The sequence below is a fragment of the Dunckerocampus dactyliophorus genome, chromosome 14 (genome assembly GCF_027744805.1).
Source record: "Dunckerocampus dactyliophorus isolate RoL2022-P2 chromosome 14, RoL_Ddac_1.1, whole genome shotgun sequence".
NCBI classification, from domain to species: Eukaryota; Metazoa; Chordata; class Actinopteri; order Syngnathiformes; family Syngnathidae; genus Dunckerocampus; species Dunckerocampus dactyliophorus.
In genome coordinates, this window is record NC_072832.1 from 2,837,010 (window position 1) to 2,853,391 (window position 16,382).

At 40.5% G+C, this 16,382-nt stretch overlaps 1 protein-coding gene across 7 annotated transcripts in view; it reads right to left on the reverse strand.

Annotated features, from left to right (window-relative positions):
• grid1a (glutamate receptor, ionotropic, delta 1a) overlaps positions 1 to 16,382 on the reverse strand; it is a 342,967-nt gene that overhangs the window by 69,444 nt on the left and 257,141 nt on the right. For all 7 annotated transcript variants that reach the window (XR_008573689.1, XR_008573690.1, XR_008573691.1 and 4 more), the window contains exons 9-12: positions 10,719 to 10,820; positions 6,742 to 6,939; positions 4,822 to 5,152; positions 1,748 to 1,886 (exon numbers count right to left, since the gene is read on the reverse strand). Coding sequence is in view for 2 of the 7 variants with exons in the window: in XM_054799052.1 (XP_054655027.1) it covers positions 1,748 to 1,886; positions 4,822 to 5,152; positions 6,742 to 6,939; positions 10,719 to 10,820 (770 nt within the window). In the remaining 5 variants the exon portion in view is untranslated. The remainder of the gene's footprint in view (positions 1 to 1,747; positions 1,887 to 4,821; positions 5,153 to 6,741; positions 6,940 to 10,718; positions 10,821 to 16,382) is intronic.

A 16,382-nucleotide genomic window follows, 5' to 3' on the forward strand; every position in this document is an offset into this window, starting at 1 on the left:
TTCGGTCTAGTTGGTAAAATATGATGGTTTTTATGTCGTCTGTCACTGCTCTTCTTCTGCTTTGGCTTTTAAAAGTAGGACAAGATGGCTGTAATGTTTTTAGAGCAGAAAAGACATTTTGCTGCAGAATATTTGGAGGCGTTATCGATTGGTTCTGTGAGGGATGAGCCGTGTTTGAGTGAGTAAATGGTCTGCGTAGAGAGAAACTTTAGCGGGGAAGTTTACAAACTAGCTTCCAGACTCATTTTAACACACTATTGTTGACTTACACTTTGCATATAGATCAGTTGGCACACATAACGACATCCGCTGGTACATGACCATAAGGTCGACCCTCTTACTAATCCAGTTTGTTTGTTTTGTGTCCTTTGCAAAACATCAAAGGAGCTCTCAAATTCAGTTCATTTTTTTCTGAATATTCTGCATGGATGCTATTACATTGTTTTTTTTCCCTTCTTTTGGTTCTCCCCCTTTTGCTGCATTGTGCTGCCCTTGAATTTCCTCACAAACAAATAATGTGGAATACCTTCCCGGGATTGTTTTATGTTTACAAAGATTACAGCGTGTTCTCCACAAATAATCCCCCATACCGTCTACATGATTTATAAAGTAGTTACTTCTGGGAACAGCCGAGCGAACATTTTTTGACAAGGCTGTGTTTTCACTGTGAAGGTTGTGCGTGCACTCGCTGCAATTACTTGCAGTTACCTGCCTTGCAGCGTCTGTAAATGTACTAAAAAAGACAAGTTTAAACAGATGATAAGGCTCTGGTTATTGCCATCCTCATAGATGCTCTAGTTTATGTATTCATTTAGTAATGTATGCTCATTAGTTAGCAATTTTTAAATCACTACTGTTGCATAACTGCTGTTTTCTGTGTGTTTTGATGCTAAAAATCTGATTTTATGTAAAATACATACAACAGAAAACAAATGAACTATAATAATATGCAACTATAATATATATACTATTAATAAAACAGTGTCAACAGTATACATTTGAAATATAATTAAGTAATAATAATTGGCCTAGCGGTTAGCGTGTTGGCCACACAGTCAGGAGATCGGGAAGATCTGGGTTTTAATCTCTGTTGGGCATCTCTGTGTGGAGTTTGCACGTTCTCCCCGTGTGTGTGTGGGTTTTCTGCGGGTGCTCCGGTTTCCTCCCACATTCCAAAAACATGCATGTTAGCTTCATTGGAGACTCTAAATTGTCCACAGGTATGAATGTGAGTGTGAATGGTTGCTTGTGCCCTGTCATTGGCTGGCCACCAGTCCAGGGTGTACCCCGCCTCTCACCCAAGTCAGTTGGGATAGGTTCCAGCATACCTGCGACCCAAGTGAGTATAAGCGGCATACAAAATGGATGGATGAATGGAAGTAATAATAATCAATACCATATTTATATGAAGAAATAATTATTAAGGTTAGGATGTCATATTCATCAATTTATCATTATGTAGTGATAAAATATTATAGTGAGTTTAGTACATTTGAGTACCTAGACAACTGCTATTGAAATGAGATGCATTATTATTATTATTATTACGGTTAATACATCCATCCATCCATCCATTTTCTATACCGCTTCTCCTCTTCAGGGTCACGGGGGCATGCTGGAGCCTATCCCGGCTGACTTCGGGCATGAAATGAATGAATCCAACTGTGCAGGTGTACCTAATGTTGTGGCCAATGAGAGTATACGATCTCATTCTAGGTACTCATTACAGGTATGGATGGCGCCTTACCGTATGGCGTTGTCCATGCGGGACACGGTGAGGTAGGCGGCCAGGTTGGCTGTGTAGGATGAGCACACGATGAGGGTGAAGAGCCACCAGCTGCCCATCACGATACGCAGCGCCACCGATCCCAGGATGGAGTCGCTGCCTGCATTACAAGGAAAAAAGCGCATATTGAACCAGCTGTAGGAAAATGCGTATTTCAAAGAGTGCAGTCGTCATTAATAACCATTTTTATTCCGCCAACTGTCTTCCTTTCATGTCTTAGAATCCCTGTCTCTTCTTCAAATTCCATTCTTGCACCATCATCCTGACTCTCAATATGAAATGAATAAAAAAAGAGCTTATGAGGCGTACGAGAGAGAAATGTCAGGATACATTCAAGTTTGGGTGAAAAAAAAAAGAAGTTGGGCTGTAGAAATGTCACGAGGAAGCGACCGCAGTGCAAAATGTGATGAGAGCGTATTTGGCTGAGTGTGTCACCACTGACGCAGCTGGGGCCTCGGGACTGAAGCGAAAAGCCTCGTGGGATGTGCGGCGCTCGAGCAGCAGTCATTTTATTACATGTGGCTTTGAGTGATCTCTCGAGGTCATCCGATACGAAAAGTGCATCTTGTCTCCCGCTTACAAATAAACTTTGTAATTACAAGCAAAGCCTGTTTCCTTGTGTCTATTCGACACTCTCGATGATCTGTCTGCCAGATAAGAAAAGGGCAGCCTGTGCATCAAAAAGGCAACTGAAAACACTTCGTCTATGAGTCGATATTTTACTAAACCCACACTGCTGCCGAGACAATATATCAGCACTCCTATCCTTTTCATATTGGCCAATGTCATCTCCGGAAAAGAAACAGTCCACTTGACAAAAAATAAAAATGGCAAAGCCAGAAAGACACAGGGGAAAAACACCAAATTCATCTTCTTTTGGGTTCCCATTGGCTCACGGGCAACATGCCACCATGATGATGCAGCATGCTTGCTGAAGTAGCCGTTTATCCAAAATTCGACATACAGTAGCTGTATTTCCACCAGATGGAAAGACGGCATGGTGTCCTTGAGGAAGGACACCTTTAGGAAAATGCATGGGTGTGCATTGTTGAAATGACTCATGACTCAAATTACTATATGCCTCGTTTTTAATTGATGCGCTCTTTATTCAAATCTTGAGCTCACTTTAATCACTTGAAAGAAATCCTCTGCTCACTTTAATCATTTAAAGTGTTTTAACCTCCCCTCTTCATCATGTGATATTTTGACCTTGAAGTAACAGCCTCAAAATCATGTAATGGTTTGTTTTTTTCCAACATGTTTAATAAAGTTATACAGAAAATTACTTGAAATGACTTCCAGATTGCCATTTTCTTCCATCCATCCATCCATCCATCCATCCATCCATCCATCTTCTTATCTGTTTATCAGAGGTCAGGTCGCAGGGGCAGCAGCCTAAGCAGGGAAGCCCAGTCTTCCCTCTACCCGGCCGCTTCATCCAGCTCCTCCTGACGGATCCCGAGGCGTTCCTAGGCAAATTGAGAGACATAGTCTCTCCAACGTTCTGGGTCTTCCCCGGGGCCTTCTACCAGTCTGACGTGCCCCGAGCACCTCCCCAGAGAGGCGTACGGGACGCATCCTGACCAGATGCCCGAGCCATCTCATCTGGCTTCTCAATGCAAAGGAGCAGGGGTTCTACTCTGGGTTTCTCCCGGACGACAGTGCTTCTCACCTTACCTCTAAGGGAGAGCTCAGCCACCCTAAGTAGAAAACTCATTTCGGCCGCTTGTACCCGCAATCTTGTCCTTTCTGTTGCTACCTAAAGTTCATGACCATAGGTGAGGGTAGGAACAAAGACAAATTGAGAGCTTTTCTTTTCGGCTCAGTTCCCTCTTCACCACAACGGACCGATGCAGAGTCACACCAATTTGCCTGTCGAACTCGTGTTCCATTCTTCCCTCACTCGTGAAGAAGACCCCGAGGTACTTAAACTCCTCCAGTTGGGGCGGGAGCTAATCCTCGACCCATAGATGGCACTCCATCCTTTTCTGGGAGAGAACCATGGACTCGGACTTGGAGTTGCTGATTCTCATCCTGGCCGCTTCACACTCGGTTGCGAACCGATCCAGTGCGAGTTGAAGATCCCGGCTCGATGAAGCCAGCAGGTCCACATCATTTGCAAAAAGCAGAGACTCAATCCTGCAGCCACCAAACCGAAACCCCTCAAAACCCTGGTTGCACCTGGAAATTCTTTAAAAAATCTTCCATAAAAGTAATGAACAGAATCGGTGACAAAGGGTAGCCCTGGCCGAGTCCAACCCACACTGGAAACGGGTCCGACTTATAGGTGGCAATACGAACCAGACTCTGACACCGGTCATACGGGGAACAAACAGCCTGAATTAACTGGTCCGATACCCCATACCCCCCGAGTACTCCCCACACAATTCCTTGAGGAACATGGCTGAATGCCTTCTCCGAGTCCACAAAACACATGTACACTAGCTGGGCACACTCCCGTGCACCCTCAAGGAGAGTGTAGAACTGGTCCACGGTTCCACGACCAGGACAAAAACCACACTGCTCCTCCTGAATCCGAGATCCAACTATCCCGCGAATCGTCCTCTGCAGGGAGATTTTCTTATGCACTAATGAATATATCGTAAAATGTTGATCCTACATCGGAAGAATCGCATCTCTATCATCTCACCTACTTTACTGGTCTACAGCATGGGTGGACCAGCCAGGATGCTTATATTGACACAAATGACTTTTGTTCGTGCTTTGTCTTCGTGTGTTCTGAAAGTAAGAGTAGAGGGAACAACTACGTGCTATATTATACATTTACATGTTGGAACTTCCCTCAGTGAACCGCAGCTCCCCACTGTCTGCAGCACTGATGCAGCCATGCTTTACTGTAGGCAAGACACAATTACCTTGCTGCCCGTGTTGCCAGCTAATTCGACAATAATGGCTGTGTGTTACGTCATTTTCAATACCCCATACAAGCTGTGCACTGACTACTCTACTGTAAAGTATATCCAAGTTTACTAGCAAGAGTATTAGCACTCAAAAGGATTATACCGATGCCATACCTTGCTGGACAAAAGCGCCATAGACAATCCAGATGGCGCTCTGTAGCGAAGTGGACACCGAGGGTGGCGGGTGGCCACCCGTGTTCTTCTGGCAACGCACGGCCTGGATGCGCCTGAGCAGAAAGATCATGACGCCCACCACCGGGATGGCGGCGCCGATGCACGCCCAAACGGCGAGGTCGAATGGCGCCAGCAAAGAGAAGATGTTGATCTTCTCTTCTGACTTGCGCATCAGGATTCCCACCGAGTAGTCCAAGTAGCGTTTGCTGAAGTCCACCACTCGTTCTCGCTCTGGTGTGATGGTGATGGCTGACACGGCTATGTCCGCCTTCTGTGGATAATAATAATAATAATAATTAATAATAATAATAATAATAATAATAATAATAATAATAATAATAATAATAATAACAAGAAGAAGAAAAGAACAGTCATACTACTAATACTACTACTACTACTCATAGTAATAGTAAATAATAAATAACAGGGTTACAATACAATACTAACAGATAATCCTGCAAGAACGTGAATGTTAAAAGTAATACAAATATTTGAAAACATTGTAACACCTCTGAAAAACTAAATTAAATACACAAAAATAAAAAAAAAATAAAACACATACTGTACTTAAATACAAAATCTGAATAATTTCAGTATATATAATGTATAACACATAATAATAATAATAATAATAATAATAATAATTGTGTTTGAAATATTACAAAAGAATATGAAATCTGAATAAATTAAATATAAATATATAACATATACAGATATTATATATATATATATATATATATATATATATATATATATATATACACATAATATAATATAATATAATATAATATATAATATATATATATATATAATAATCTATATAATACATACATACATACAATACATATAAATCTGAATAAATAAAAATGTCATATTTTAAGAAAGAACAGAGAGCAAGCGAAAAGCCACAAAATACGTTTGAGAGCGAGTGGCACGCTTCCTGAAGTGACTTTGGCAAAAACTGTGGGATTAATCTGTATAATAAACACAATCAAATATAATAAACACAATCAAATGAATAAAAATCCATTTAAAAAAAATATACCGGTACATAAAATAATATAAAAAACATACTTTGAACATATTAGGGACCCAAATTTGGAATATTAGTCATAGTAATTGCATTTATATGCATTTTATTCAAATTCTTGCCACGCTCTTCATTTCTAAATATTTTGAGATCATTATTAATGTGAATTATTTATTGGCAATTATTGTGGTTGGTCGAAGGATGCTTTATTTAAAAGTCGTGTTTTCTCTTCTGTAGTAATCTTCTCATATCTCTGCACCGGCACTCTGAATAACCTCAGCATTACTTGTGTGGACAACATGGTTATTGATGCTACACAGTGTGTGTGAGATGAATATGATTCATGTCTAATGCATACGGTCTGGATCCTCTTCATGGAAAATAGATATTTTATTCAGCAGCAAGAGGTTCTCTCTGCAAAGTGATCACCTCGGTGAAAGCGAGCCGGTGGTCTTAATTATATCACGAGTGTTCTGTTTCATGCAGCCAAAATTAAAAATGAAAAGATTGGGTGAAGGGCTTAATGGGATGAAAAAGCAACCTGTGAGTCCATTAAGGAAGGAGGTGAATGAATATTACAACTTATAGTCGCATTCGCAAACTTTATCCTTTCTCTTTTGCTGCAGAAATGCGACCAAGTGATTTGCAGATAAAAAGCTTTTGGACTGTGTGATGTTTTTCTGTTTCTCTTCCATTACAGCCAGCTCTGTAATTGCTCTTCCATTTCAACACAAGAAATTGTGGCTCCTAATTGCTCCTACAAAAATCATTCAGATCTAAATCTGGACACTGGTTGCCTCAGATAATCAAAACAAGACAGCGTTACAAACCTTGCCAATGAGCTCGCCCATCATTCCGTTCCAGGAGCCGTTGGGGAGCGCTGAGCCGTACTTGCCGTCTTCCACTTGGTAGATGTCGTACTTGAAGCCCAGGATCTTGGCCAGGGCATCCAGGACATCAATGGAGAAGCCCTTGTATCTCTTGGGCTGGCCCAGAATGTTCTCTGCCACCATCACGAAAGGCTCTTCCTGTTCAGAGGATGATGGAGATGGAGATGATGGAGAAAGAAAACACTGCATGACTGCAACTGCATTTTATGGGTTAGCTTGTACTGTTCTGGTTCCTTCTAATTGTGCAACTTGCAGGTTTGCCATTCATAACTGCTGGGAGGAGTGACTGCATAAATGACATGACGCATCTACAGTGTGCACCTCTGCTTGTGCATGAGTGAGCGTACCAGAGGGATTTGATTTTGCAGTTTTTTTTGAGTCTCTGGTTGTTTTGATTAAGAAAAGCGGTAATTATACCGTAAATCATAACTGGTGGGAGGAACGAAGGCATTGAATATATGACACATTAAGTTTTTGTGTGCGTGCTTGAGCACTCGTGCATGAGCTAGCGTACAAGTGGGCTTTGATTTGTGGATTATTTTGAGTATGTTTGTTTGTTTTTTATTGAAAAAGGGGGCAGTTATCAATAATAAGAAGTGGGAGGAATGAACACTTTGAGTATACAGTATGACACATACAGTTTGTGTGTGCTTGCTTGAGTGCTCGTGCATGAACTAGCGTACCTGTGGGATTTGACTTTGTGGGTTGTTTTTGGTGATTTTGGTTGTTTTTATTAAGAAAGACATCATTTATGAATAATAAATGGTGGGAAGAATGAACGCATTGAGTATATGACACATACAGTTTGGGTGTGCTTGCTTGAGTGCTCGTGCATGAGCGAGTGTACCAGTGGGCTTTGATTTGGTGGATTATTTTGGGTCTCCTTGGTTGTTTTTATTAAGGAAGTTAGCAATTACAAATAATAACCGGTGGGAGGAATGAAGGTGTTGAGTATATGACACATACAGTTTGGGTGTGCTTGCTTGTGTGCTCGTCCATGAGTGAGTGTACCAGCGTGCTTTGACTTGGTGGATTATTTTGGGTCTTTTGTTGTTGTTTTTATTAAGGAAGGTGGCAGTTAGGAACAGCAACTGGTGGGAGGAATGAAGTCATTCAGTATGCAGAACGTCCAGCCTGGGTCTGCTTGCTTGTGTGATGGTGTCTGAACCAGCGGACCAGTGGGTTTTGACTTTGTGGATCACTTTGGGTCTTTTTGGTTGTTTTCATTAAGAAAGGTGACAGTTCTGAATAATAACTGGTGACAGGAATGAGCGCATTGCGTATACAACATGTCCAGGTTGGGACTGCTTGCTTGCATTGATCAATCCAACCGTGCTGGGGCTAGGGAAGTGTACCACGCTTCCGTCCTAAGTGGTTCGCTCACCCTGGTTAAAAAAATACCACTGATTACGACGGAGGGAGAAATTTACACAGGTGATGTCGCTCACTTACAGATAATGTCGGCTAAAAGCACTGCTGTCAGGTCGGCGAGTTACATGATGTTGTGCTGCTATGATATCACGCTCCTTACATAGCAAACAAAGCTGTCACCAGTGGAAACACAACCCTGATCGGGATTTATTCTTCTTTAGCATGAACAGTACATTCATTGTCTTGGCCTATTTAACTGCTGACTACTTTTTTTTGCCAGTGTCCACAAAAAACTAAAACGATAATAAACTGCTGCTTTCATCATTTATTAGTTTGCTGGCGGCCACATTTAGTCACCATAAGAAATTTGGGGTGACACCTTTATTAAGCGCCTCGAAGGCAGTCTTCATCTTGTCCAAAACAGTCCAGTCGGTAAGTGTTGACCTGTAGCACTACGGCGCCATGGCAACAGTGATGCCTCATCAAAGTGGAAATGGACCTTCCTTTTTTTTTTTCCAGATTTGACAGAGCCTATTGTTCGTCTTTATGAAGCGCCAGGGTTGAAGGTGGACTAAAGAGGACGGCAGAAGAGCGGGGGGGGCCATCTGCGTGATGAAGCGACTACGTGGACGATGCTCGGCTGAACTTTTGCGAATAAATACAGCGTGAGGAAACCGTGCATGAAGAGGAAGTGCACTGAGTGGGAGGTAGCGGGAAGAAAGTTAGTGGAGGACAAACTGACAAGGGTTTTGAACGCCGCCATTTCGTGAAAAGATCTTTAAAAGTCCGCTCAGGCGATGAAATGACCAAGCTTTGTAGTGTCGCCTACAACTTTCCTGTGTTTGTCTTCTCCATTCTCCTGCCATAAAAGCCTCCTGGAACCAGGAGAACATTGGCTTTCTTGTACACCACTGTGAGCTCTCTCAACTCATGAAAAACAAAAAAAAACAATCAAGATGTCTTTTTTCAATGACTCATTTTTGCAGCTCTTATGGACTAGCTATAGCACAGCATTGTGCCTTTTATATTTCTATTTCTATTTCTATGTGAATCCTCCATTTAACTCTCTTATAGTCGCCTGGCACGTGGTCTCTCATTAGCAGCCGTGGCTGTAAGCAGCCTCCTGATGTCGTTTTCATAACTCCACATTGCATTTGAAGTATCACAAGTGCTCGGAATCCAGCAGTATACCTACCTCTGCGTGCACTTTAAAATGTCGGCCGTGCTCCTCAGCTGTTCATGCGCGTCACACTTGTCATACTGTTCTTTACAGGGAACTCATCAGCGTAGTGAGCAATTTGCTCCTTACAGCTGTTACAACATCGGTTCTGTTGCTGCTGTGTTGTGCAATATACTTGTTAACAAACAACCTCGTGGTCAAAGAGAGCTACATTTTCCTTTCCACTTTCTCAGGCACGCCAACATCATTATTCAAATAGAAAAAGTTGTAATACATTCTACAACATATTTGGATACTTGTGGAAGTTGACATATAATTTGATAGCATATTTGGCTGTCCAACATATCTACTGTACCTCTGCATGCGCTTTAAAATGTTGCTACTCAGGTGTTTGTATAAAACTCATGCGTGTTACACTTGCCGTACTGTTGTTCACAATGAACTCATCATGTTGTGTTAATGCTGGCTTACCACTATTACAACATTGGTTCTGTTGCTGCTGCTGTTGTGCAATATACTTGTTAATAAACAGCCACGTGCACACACGTGCGCACACACACTTTATTTCCAAATGTGACAATTGTAAATAGTTCATGGTGTTATATTTGTAAATAAACTTTTATTTTGATGTAAAGCAACTCTTTTTTGTGTTTATGTTGTGGTAGAGTTGTTTAGACATTTGGTTAGACGAGAGTCAAATCTTTCTTTTGGTAGGTTCCATGTTCATATAGCCATAGCACACAATATTCTGTGTGCCTTGAAAAATCAGACAAAATCGTCCAAAATGGCCGGTACTGAGGGGGATTCCCTTTGAAAAATGGCTGGGATTGAATGAGTTAATAAAACCGTGGTTTCATGGTTGAGTACGACCTCTTATTAGTCAAACAATATTTTACAATTTTATATTACAACTTTATAGTTAATTATTTAACGGATTTTTGTGCCTAAATTAAGAATTTTCAAGCATAAAAATGGTTAAATACACTAAAATACAAATACAGTATAAGGCATTTAGAAGACACATTCAGTATTCTGCACTGGTCACTAGGTGTCAGTAATGTTAGGTTTTCCATGCTCTAACTGCGAAAATATTATCTACGTGATTATACATTATATACATTTATAAATCAGGGAAACTACTTTTCGGAAATTCACTTATGACGGTCGGGTCTGGAACCAATTCACCGCGGTAAATGAAGGATTACTGTAATGAGTTTTAGGAAATAACAGCCACACTTCCTGCTTCCTGCTTCCTGCTTTTAGGTAAATAAACGCCCCGGCTGTCATTACAGCTCCCATCCAAAAATGTGTTACTAACCTCAGTTTTTGACCAACTCCCATCAATTGTACAGTAACTCCAACTCACCAGTAACGTCACGATGTTGAGCGTCACGCCCTGCATTCCGCTCTCGATCCGGTTCTCCTTTAAGCTTCCATTCAGACCCCGGGTGGAATCCCATGACGCCAACTAAACAGGAAGAAGGAAAGATCACGTTATCCCTAAATAGAGAAGACTTTCTTTCATTCCAAATGTCTTTTTTCGCCTTGGTTTGTGCACTGGGAAGAGAAAAGTGCCTTGGCAGCATACGATTGTCCAAAATGTCTTGATAATATGAAGAATTCAGATGTGAACCCCTAATCGATGATGTTTGATGGTGAGTATGTCAAATAATGACTGTCTTACAAAGCATCAGATGAGTCAAAGTAGGGTATAACAAAAGTCATCATCCGAACAGCAACCATTTGTGATTCAGGCTGTGTTGGGGGAAAAAACAACAGCAGAATCTACAAAGACATGTGGTTACCAAGGCAACAAGTGTCAGCCATTAGCATGCTGTCAGGACCCTCATTCCAGCATCCAGCAGTCAACGCTGCCTGCTTTGCTGCAATCTGCTGTGTACTTAGCGTTCATACCGACGAGAGTGGCAGTGATGAGGACGGACGTGAGGATTACAGGAAAGAGCGTCTGATAACAGATGTCATTAGTGGAATAAAACACCACGTGAATGATATGAAAATACAATTTCAGACCCATGTGACATTTGAGGCTGAGTGCTTCGCCTTTCCACCATGTCAGCTCTCTGAGCGCCGCGTCCACTCATGAAGGTTGATGTCGTTTAAATTGTTAATCAGCGCTGCGAGCTGGACGAGGATGCTGGGGGATGCGACACGTCACTTTCATGTGTCTTTAAGACCGGAGAAGACAGGACAAGAAGGATGGCCCGAGGACAAACAACAGGCCTCTGTGGCCGCAGAACACCTCAGTGACTCAAACACGGGACTTCACCTTTCCCTAAAATATATGCTTTTCATTTAGAAAATGTATAAAAGGAGAAGTGAATTCCCTTTATCTCTCAATATATAATGAATCCAAAAGAAAATAGATTGTTCATTCAATTCCACTAATGGTAACTAACAATAATTAAAGATGTAATTTTTTTCAGAACACACTTTTAAAAGGTCTGTATCTGTAAATATAATATTTAAGTAAATAATGTATGTAATTTGAAATAGAATAATATAGCATGAATTGAAATATTATCAATATATTTTCAGTCTTTTGTAAAAATAATAATGGATTTCCTTCACTTTTTCAAAGTTCAAAACTGACACTTTTTTCAACCAAAAAATATTGTAAATTAAATAAAATATTTAGGAAATAATAACAATAATAAGAATAGTATTATGTTTATAGAACTGTGACATTAAATTCCACTAATTGGAATTAACAACAATTTAAGATTTTAATCATTGAAATCATTTATGTAACAATTGAAAAATAATGGTGGATTCCCTTTACATGTCATCCCTTCATCATTTGTTCAAAAGAAATACCTTTGTCAATCAAAAAATATCTGAAATTCAATTAAATATTTTGTATTATCCCCCGCCGCCCCCCAAATGTTATCATGTTTATTAAACTCTGTAGATCAAAAATATCATTTAAATAAAACTATACATTCTCTGTCTCATTAATGTAAGACATTATTTTTATTCTATTGTATTTTGTTTTTATTTTTATTGTCAGCCATTCTCCACTCATCGTCTCCGCTATTTGGTCACAAAGTCTTCATCTTGAATTCAAACAAATACTCTGAATGCAGCATGCAGCAGGTGAGATATTTTGAAGCTTCAGTTGCGTAAGAGTTAACTTCACTTTGAACCTCGCCGTCATGAATTATTGACACGTCTCAGAGTGTAAGGGGGGAAAAAAAGAGCGTTGCAATGTGTCATTTGTTTGCTAGTTAGTGTCGATGGTGCACTGTTTTTAAATCTCTTTCATTGATGCAGACTACGGGAAAAGCCAATCAAGAGGAAAAAGAACAGCAACCACCAATACTGTGGGCAGTGACACATACTTAAAAAGTAAAGAATGATTCATATTTAAAGCATTTCCCTCACAAACTTCCCAGCAAACTTTTTTAATATAGAAAATTGACTCCTTTTTTCAAGTCTCTGCATATGGAGGCTTATTGTATAAAATATACCCCCACGGGATAATTTCATAAAAGGAACATCCACATTTTCTTTGGAGCTTTGGATCGATCTTGTGAAAAAAAAAAAAAGCTCAGCAACGTATGCTGCAGCGCAAAACGGGGCCCATACTGTATTGACATATTGAAATTATGTGACATTTGTCTTTTTAAAACCTCATAATTATGACGGGACAGTTATTCGGCTATCGGCGACCGCGCACAATCTGTACAGTCATGAGCGAGTCTGTGGAAATCAATTCACCCTGACAAAGGCAGGAATTCAAATAGAAAAGCCATCGGAAGTGCCTCAATTACAGGATGTAGATATGTCCGATGCCTCCTCCCAATCAGCCACTTAAACTGCATCATAATGGACGAATAGTTGGTGCTAGTTGCAAATATCATCGCCTAGCTGAGCCAATTGTGTGCTGCGATAGAATCTTACGCCCGTGCTTGTATAGGCATCGCATGCACCTTCATTTTCCGCATAGGATTAATAAACTTGCCCATCAGACAAATGCAAGTGCGTAACTTGACTTGCAAGAATAAACTTACAGTAATCCCTCGTTTATCGCAGTTAATTGATTCCACATCCGACCGTGATAAGTGAATTTCCACAAAGTAGGATTCTTTATTTATAAATGGAATACAGTGTTAACGTGTTTATCGTGGGGGATAGGTTCCCAAAATAGCCCCCAATAAGTGAAATCCGCGAAGTAGCCAACCATATTTTTTACAATGATTGTGTTTGTTTTAAGGCTGTAAAACCGCTCATCCATGCACTTTATACACTTTTCTCAGACAGGCATTAACATTCTGTCACATTTCTCTCTTGTTTAAACACTCAAAGTTCAATTTTCGTTTGAATTTGAATGATCAACCTACTAGGTCGAACACAAGAAATTATTAAGTAACTCATGCGTATTTCACTCCTCTGACCATGTCTCCTCTTGCTGGTGCCGTTCGGCTGTAGCATTTTTGTATCCTTGTTAAAACATACAGTATTGCTCCTGTTGTCGTATTTTCCTCACATTGTTAACTTCTTCTGTTTCTTCTATTGCTTACAGTATTGGTGGTTAGCAAGCAGCTACACAACAGGAGACGGCACGAAGCAGATTGATTGACAATGGTCTACAGCCAATCAGGACGCATAAGGCAATGGGCGGTGCTGACAATTGAGAGATACTGCTAAAGCACAGAACTACAACGCTCAACTTCACACAATTCAGTTTTTCTTAAAGGGCCAGGCTTGGCCTGTAACAGCGTTCATAGACTGTTAAAAAAAAAAAAAAAGCACGAAAACTGCACCAAAAAAAATCTGCAAAAGAGACTGGAAAATGGCTCTTTTGATGGTGAAGGTTGCCGACCCCTGCCCCAGATGGACCAAATCAATATGAACCAAACAAACAGTTAGTGGTTTGGTCTGCAACGGGGGTATTCTGCGACGCCAGTTTTTGTGGGTTAGCGTGCTGGGTTGAGTGGAAAGCCGGACTTGCGTGTTCAGCGAAGGCAGCTCTCTTTTAAAGCTGCTGTATTGTCATGGTAACTTAAACTAAACTGGATTGGTAAACTAAAGTGGATTAATCAAAGCAATGACAGGCAAAATGGGGGTGCGCTACTTGGCTGCAACCAGCAGCTGTTCATTCAGTCTCGACTATAATTTGTGGTCCACAGAACAACAATGCTATTTGTTAAATTATGTTCCTACTAAGGCGTGGGAAAATACACTTTTTCTTCAATTTTCGCTCATCTAAGATTAATACAAAACTCTGAAAAAAAAAAAAAAAACTTAATTGAATGACTTAATTTAGCGTTAATTTTCCTGTAATCACTACACTTTTTCCATATTGCCAGTTTGTTTCATTATAGTTTAATTGTATTCTATTATAAAATAAAAAAAGTGAAAAGCTGACTTTTTTGAGTAACATATATACAGTATATATATATATACAAACATTTTCTAGGCAAGATTTAACGTTTTCAGTGCAGCTGTGCCCTCACTCATAGCCAGACACCCGAGACAAAAAAAAAATGTCATGATGATTTAAAGTCAAAGGACGTCTTATCTGCACTGATAGGCTGACACGCGAGCTGTGTGTCTGTCACCATGACATCTCCCAGCAGCGTTTATATCTCAATGCACGACGACAGCAGGCAAAGAAAAGACTTGCATTAGAGGGAGTGAACGCTCTTATCATTATGTACTGCTGAAAATGCAAAAAAGGAAACTTGTAGGCTTTGAAATCTTGCATTTTATCTCAATTTTAGACAACTTGAGTAGAATGTGTGAGGATAAAAACTGTGCTTCATCGGCAATCACATCAATGAAACTTGGGAGTCCGTGGGTGTGTTAAAATAAAGACTTTGCATTAAAATGTCAAATTACGGTGGATCAAAGACACGAACCAGTGTTGCAATGACAGCAACAACCATACAGAAATGACATTAATGTGATATATACTGTATATTCAACATATATGGGGAAAATGTGTTGTCTCTCTGCTCTGCTCCCCACAACAGGTGGGGTCAATGCTCAGCACACTAACCACAGTCATGGTGCCAAACAAATAAGCGATAAATAAGAGATAAACGTTGCAGAGTGAACTTTACACCCAGCAGGTCAACTCCTAATATACTCCTGATCAAAATTTTAAGACCAGTTGAAAAATTGCAAGAATTTCCGTTTTGCACTCTTAAGGAGGTTCTAAGTAAAACAAAGAATGTTTTGAGTAAGCAATTTATTGCAAGCAAGCATTCAAGTAAAATAGGCTGTTCATCAGCTCATTAAAAAGTGGAAGACCATAGCTAAAAAAAACCCTGAAATCCACCTAAAATAGAAATAAACTGTTCTAAGAAAGACTCAGTAATGAGTAGCTGTGCCATTCTTGTAAATCACCTCAAAAATGGTTTTGGGCATGCTTGATGCCAGTGTTTCCAGGAGGCTAGTAAGAATGTTGCTCCAGGTGGTGAAGATGGCTTCACGGAGGCCATTCACTGTCTGGAACTGATGTCCATTTTTACAAACTTCGCTTGCTATGCATTTCCAAATGTCAGGGGAACACCAGGATGGTCTTATTCCTCTGGAAGAAGTCCTTTGTCAGGCGGGCATTGTGAAGCGCAGCGTTGAAAAAAACAGTCAGCCTTCAGTCATGGGGGATACTCAGTGCAACATCTCCACATAGCCAGCTGCCTTTTGACGCCCCTGCACAAGCTGAGGCTCCATTTTTCCATTGAAGGAAAAAGCACCTCAGATCATGATGGCAACATCTCAAGTGGGATCTCCTTGTCATGTCAGTAATGTTGGAAGTCATCAGGACCATCAAGGTTACATTTTTCTCATCAGAGAATAAAACTTTCTTCCACCTTTCAATGCCCCATACAATGTCCCATTTGCTCTTGTGCAAATTCCAAACAGGAAATTTTGTGGCGTTGAAGGAGACAAGGCCTTTGAAGATGTTTTTTGTTAAAAGCCTTCTCTCGCAGATGCCATCTGATTGGTTATTGGACTACACTCGGCACCAGTAACAACCTTCATTTGGGCCAAAGATCATCCC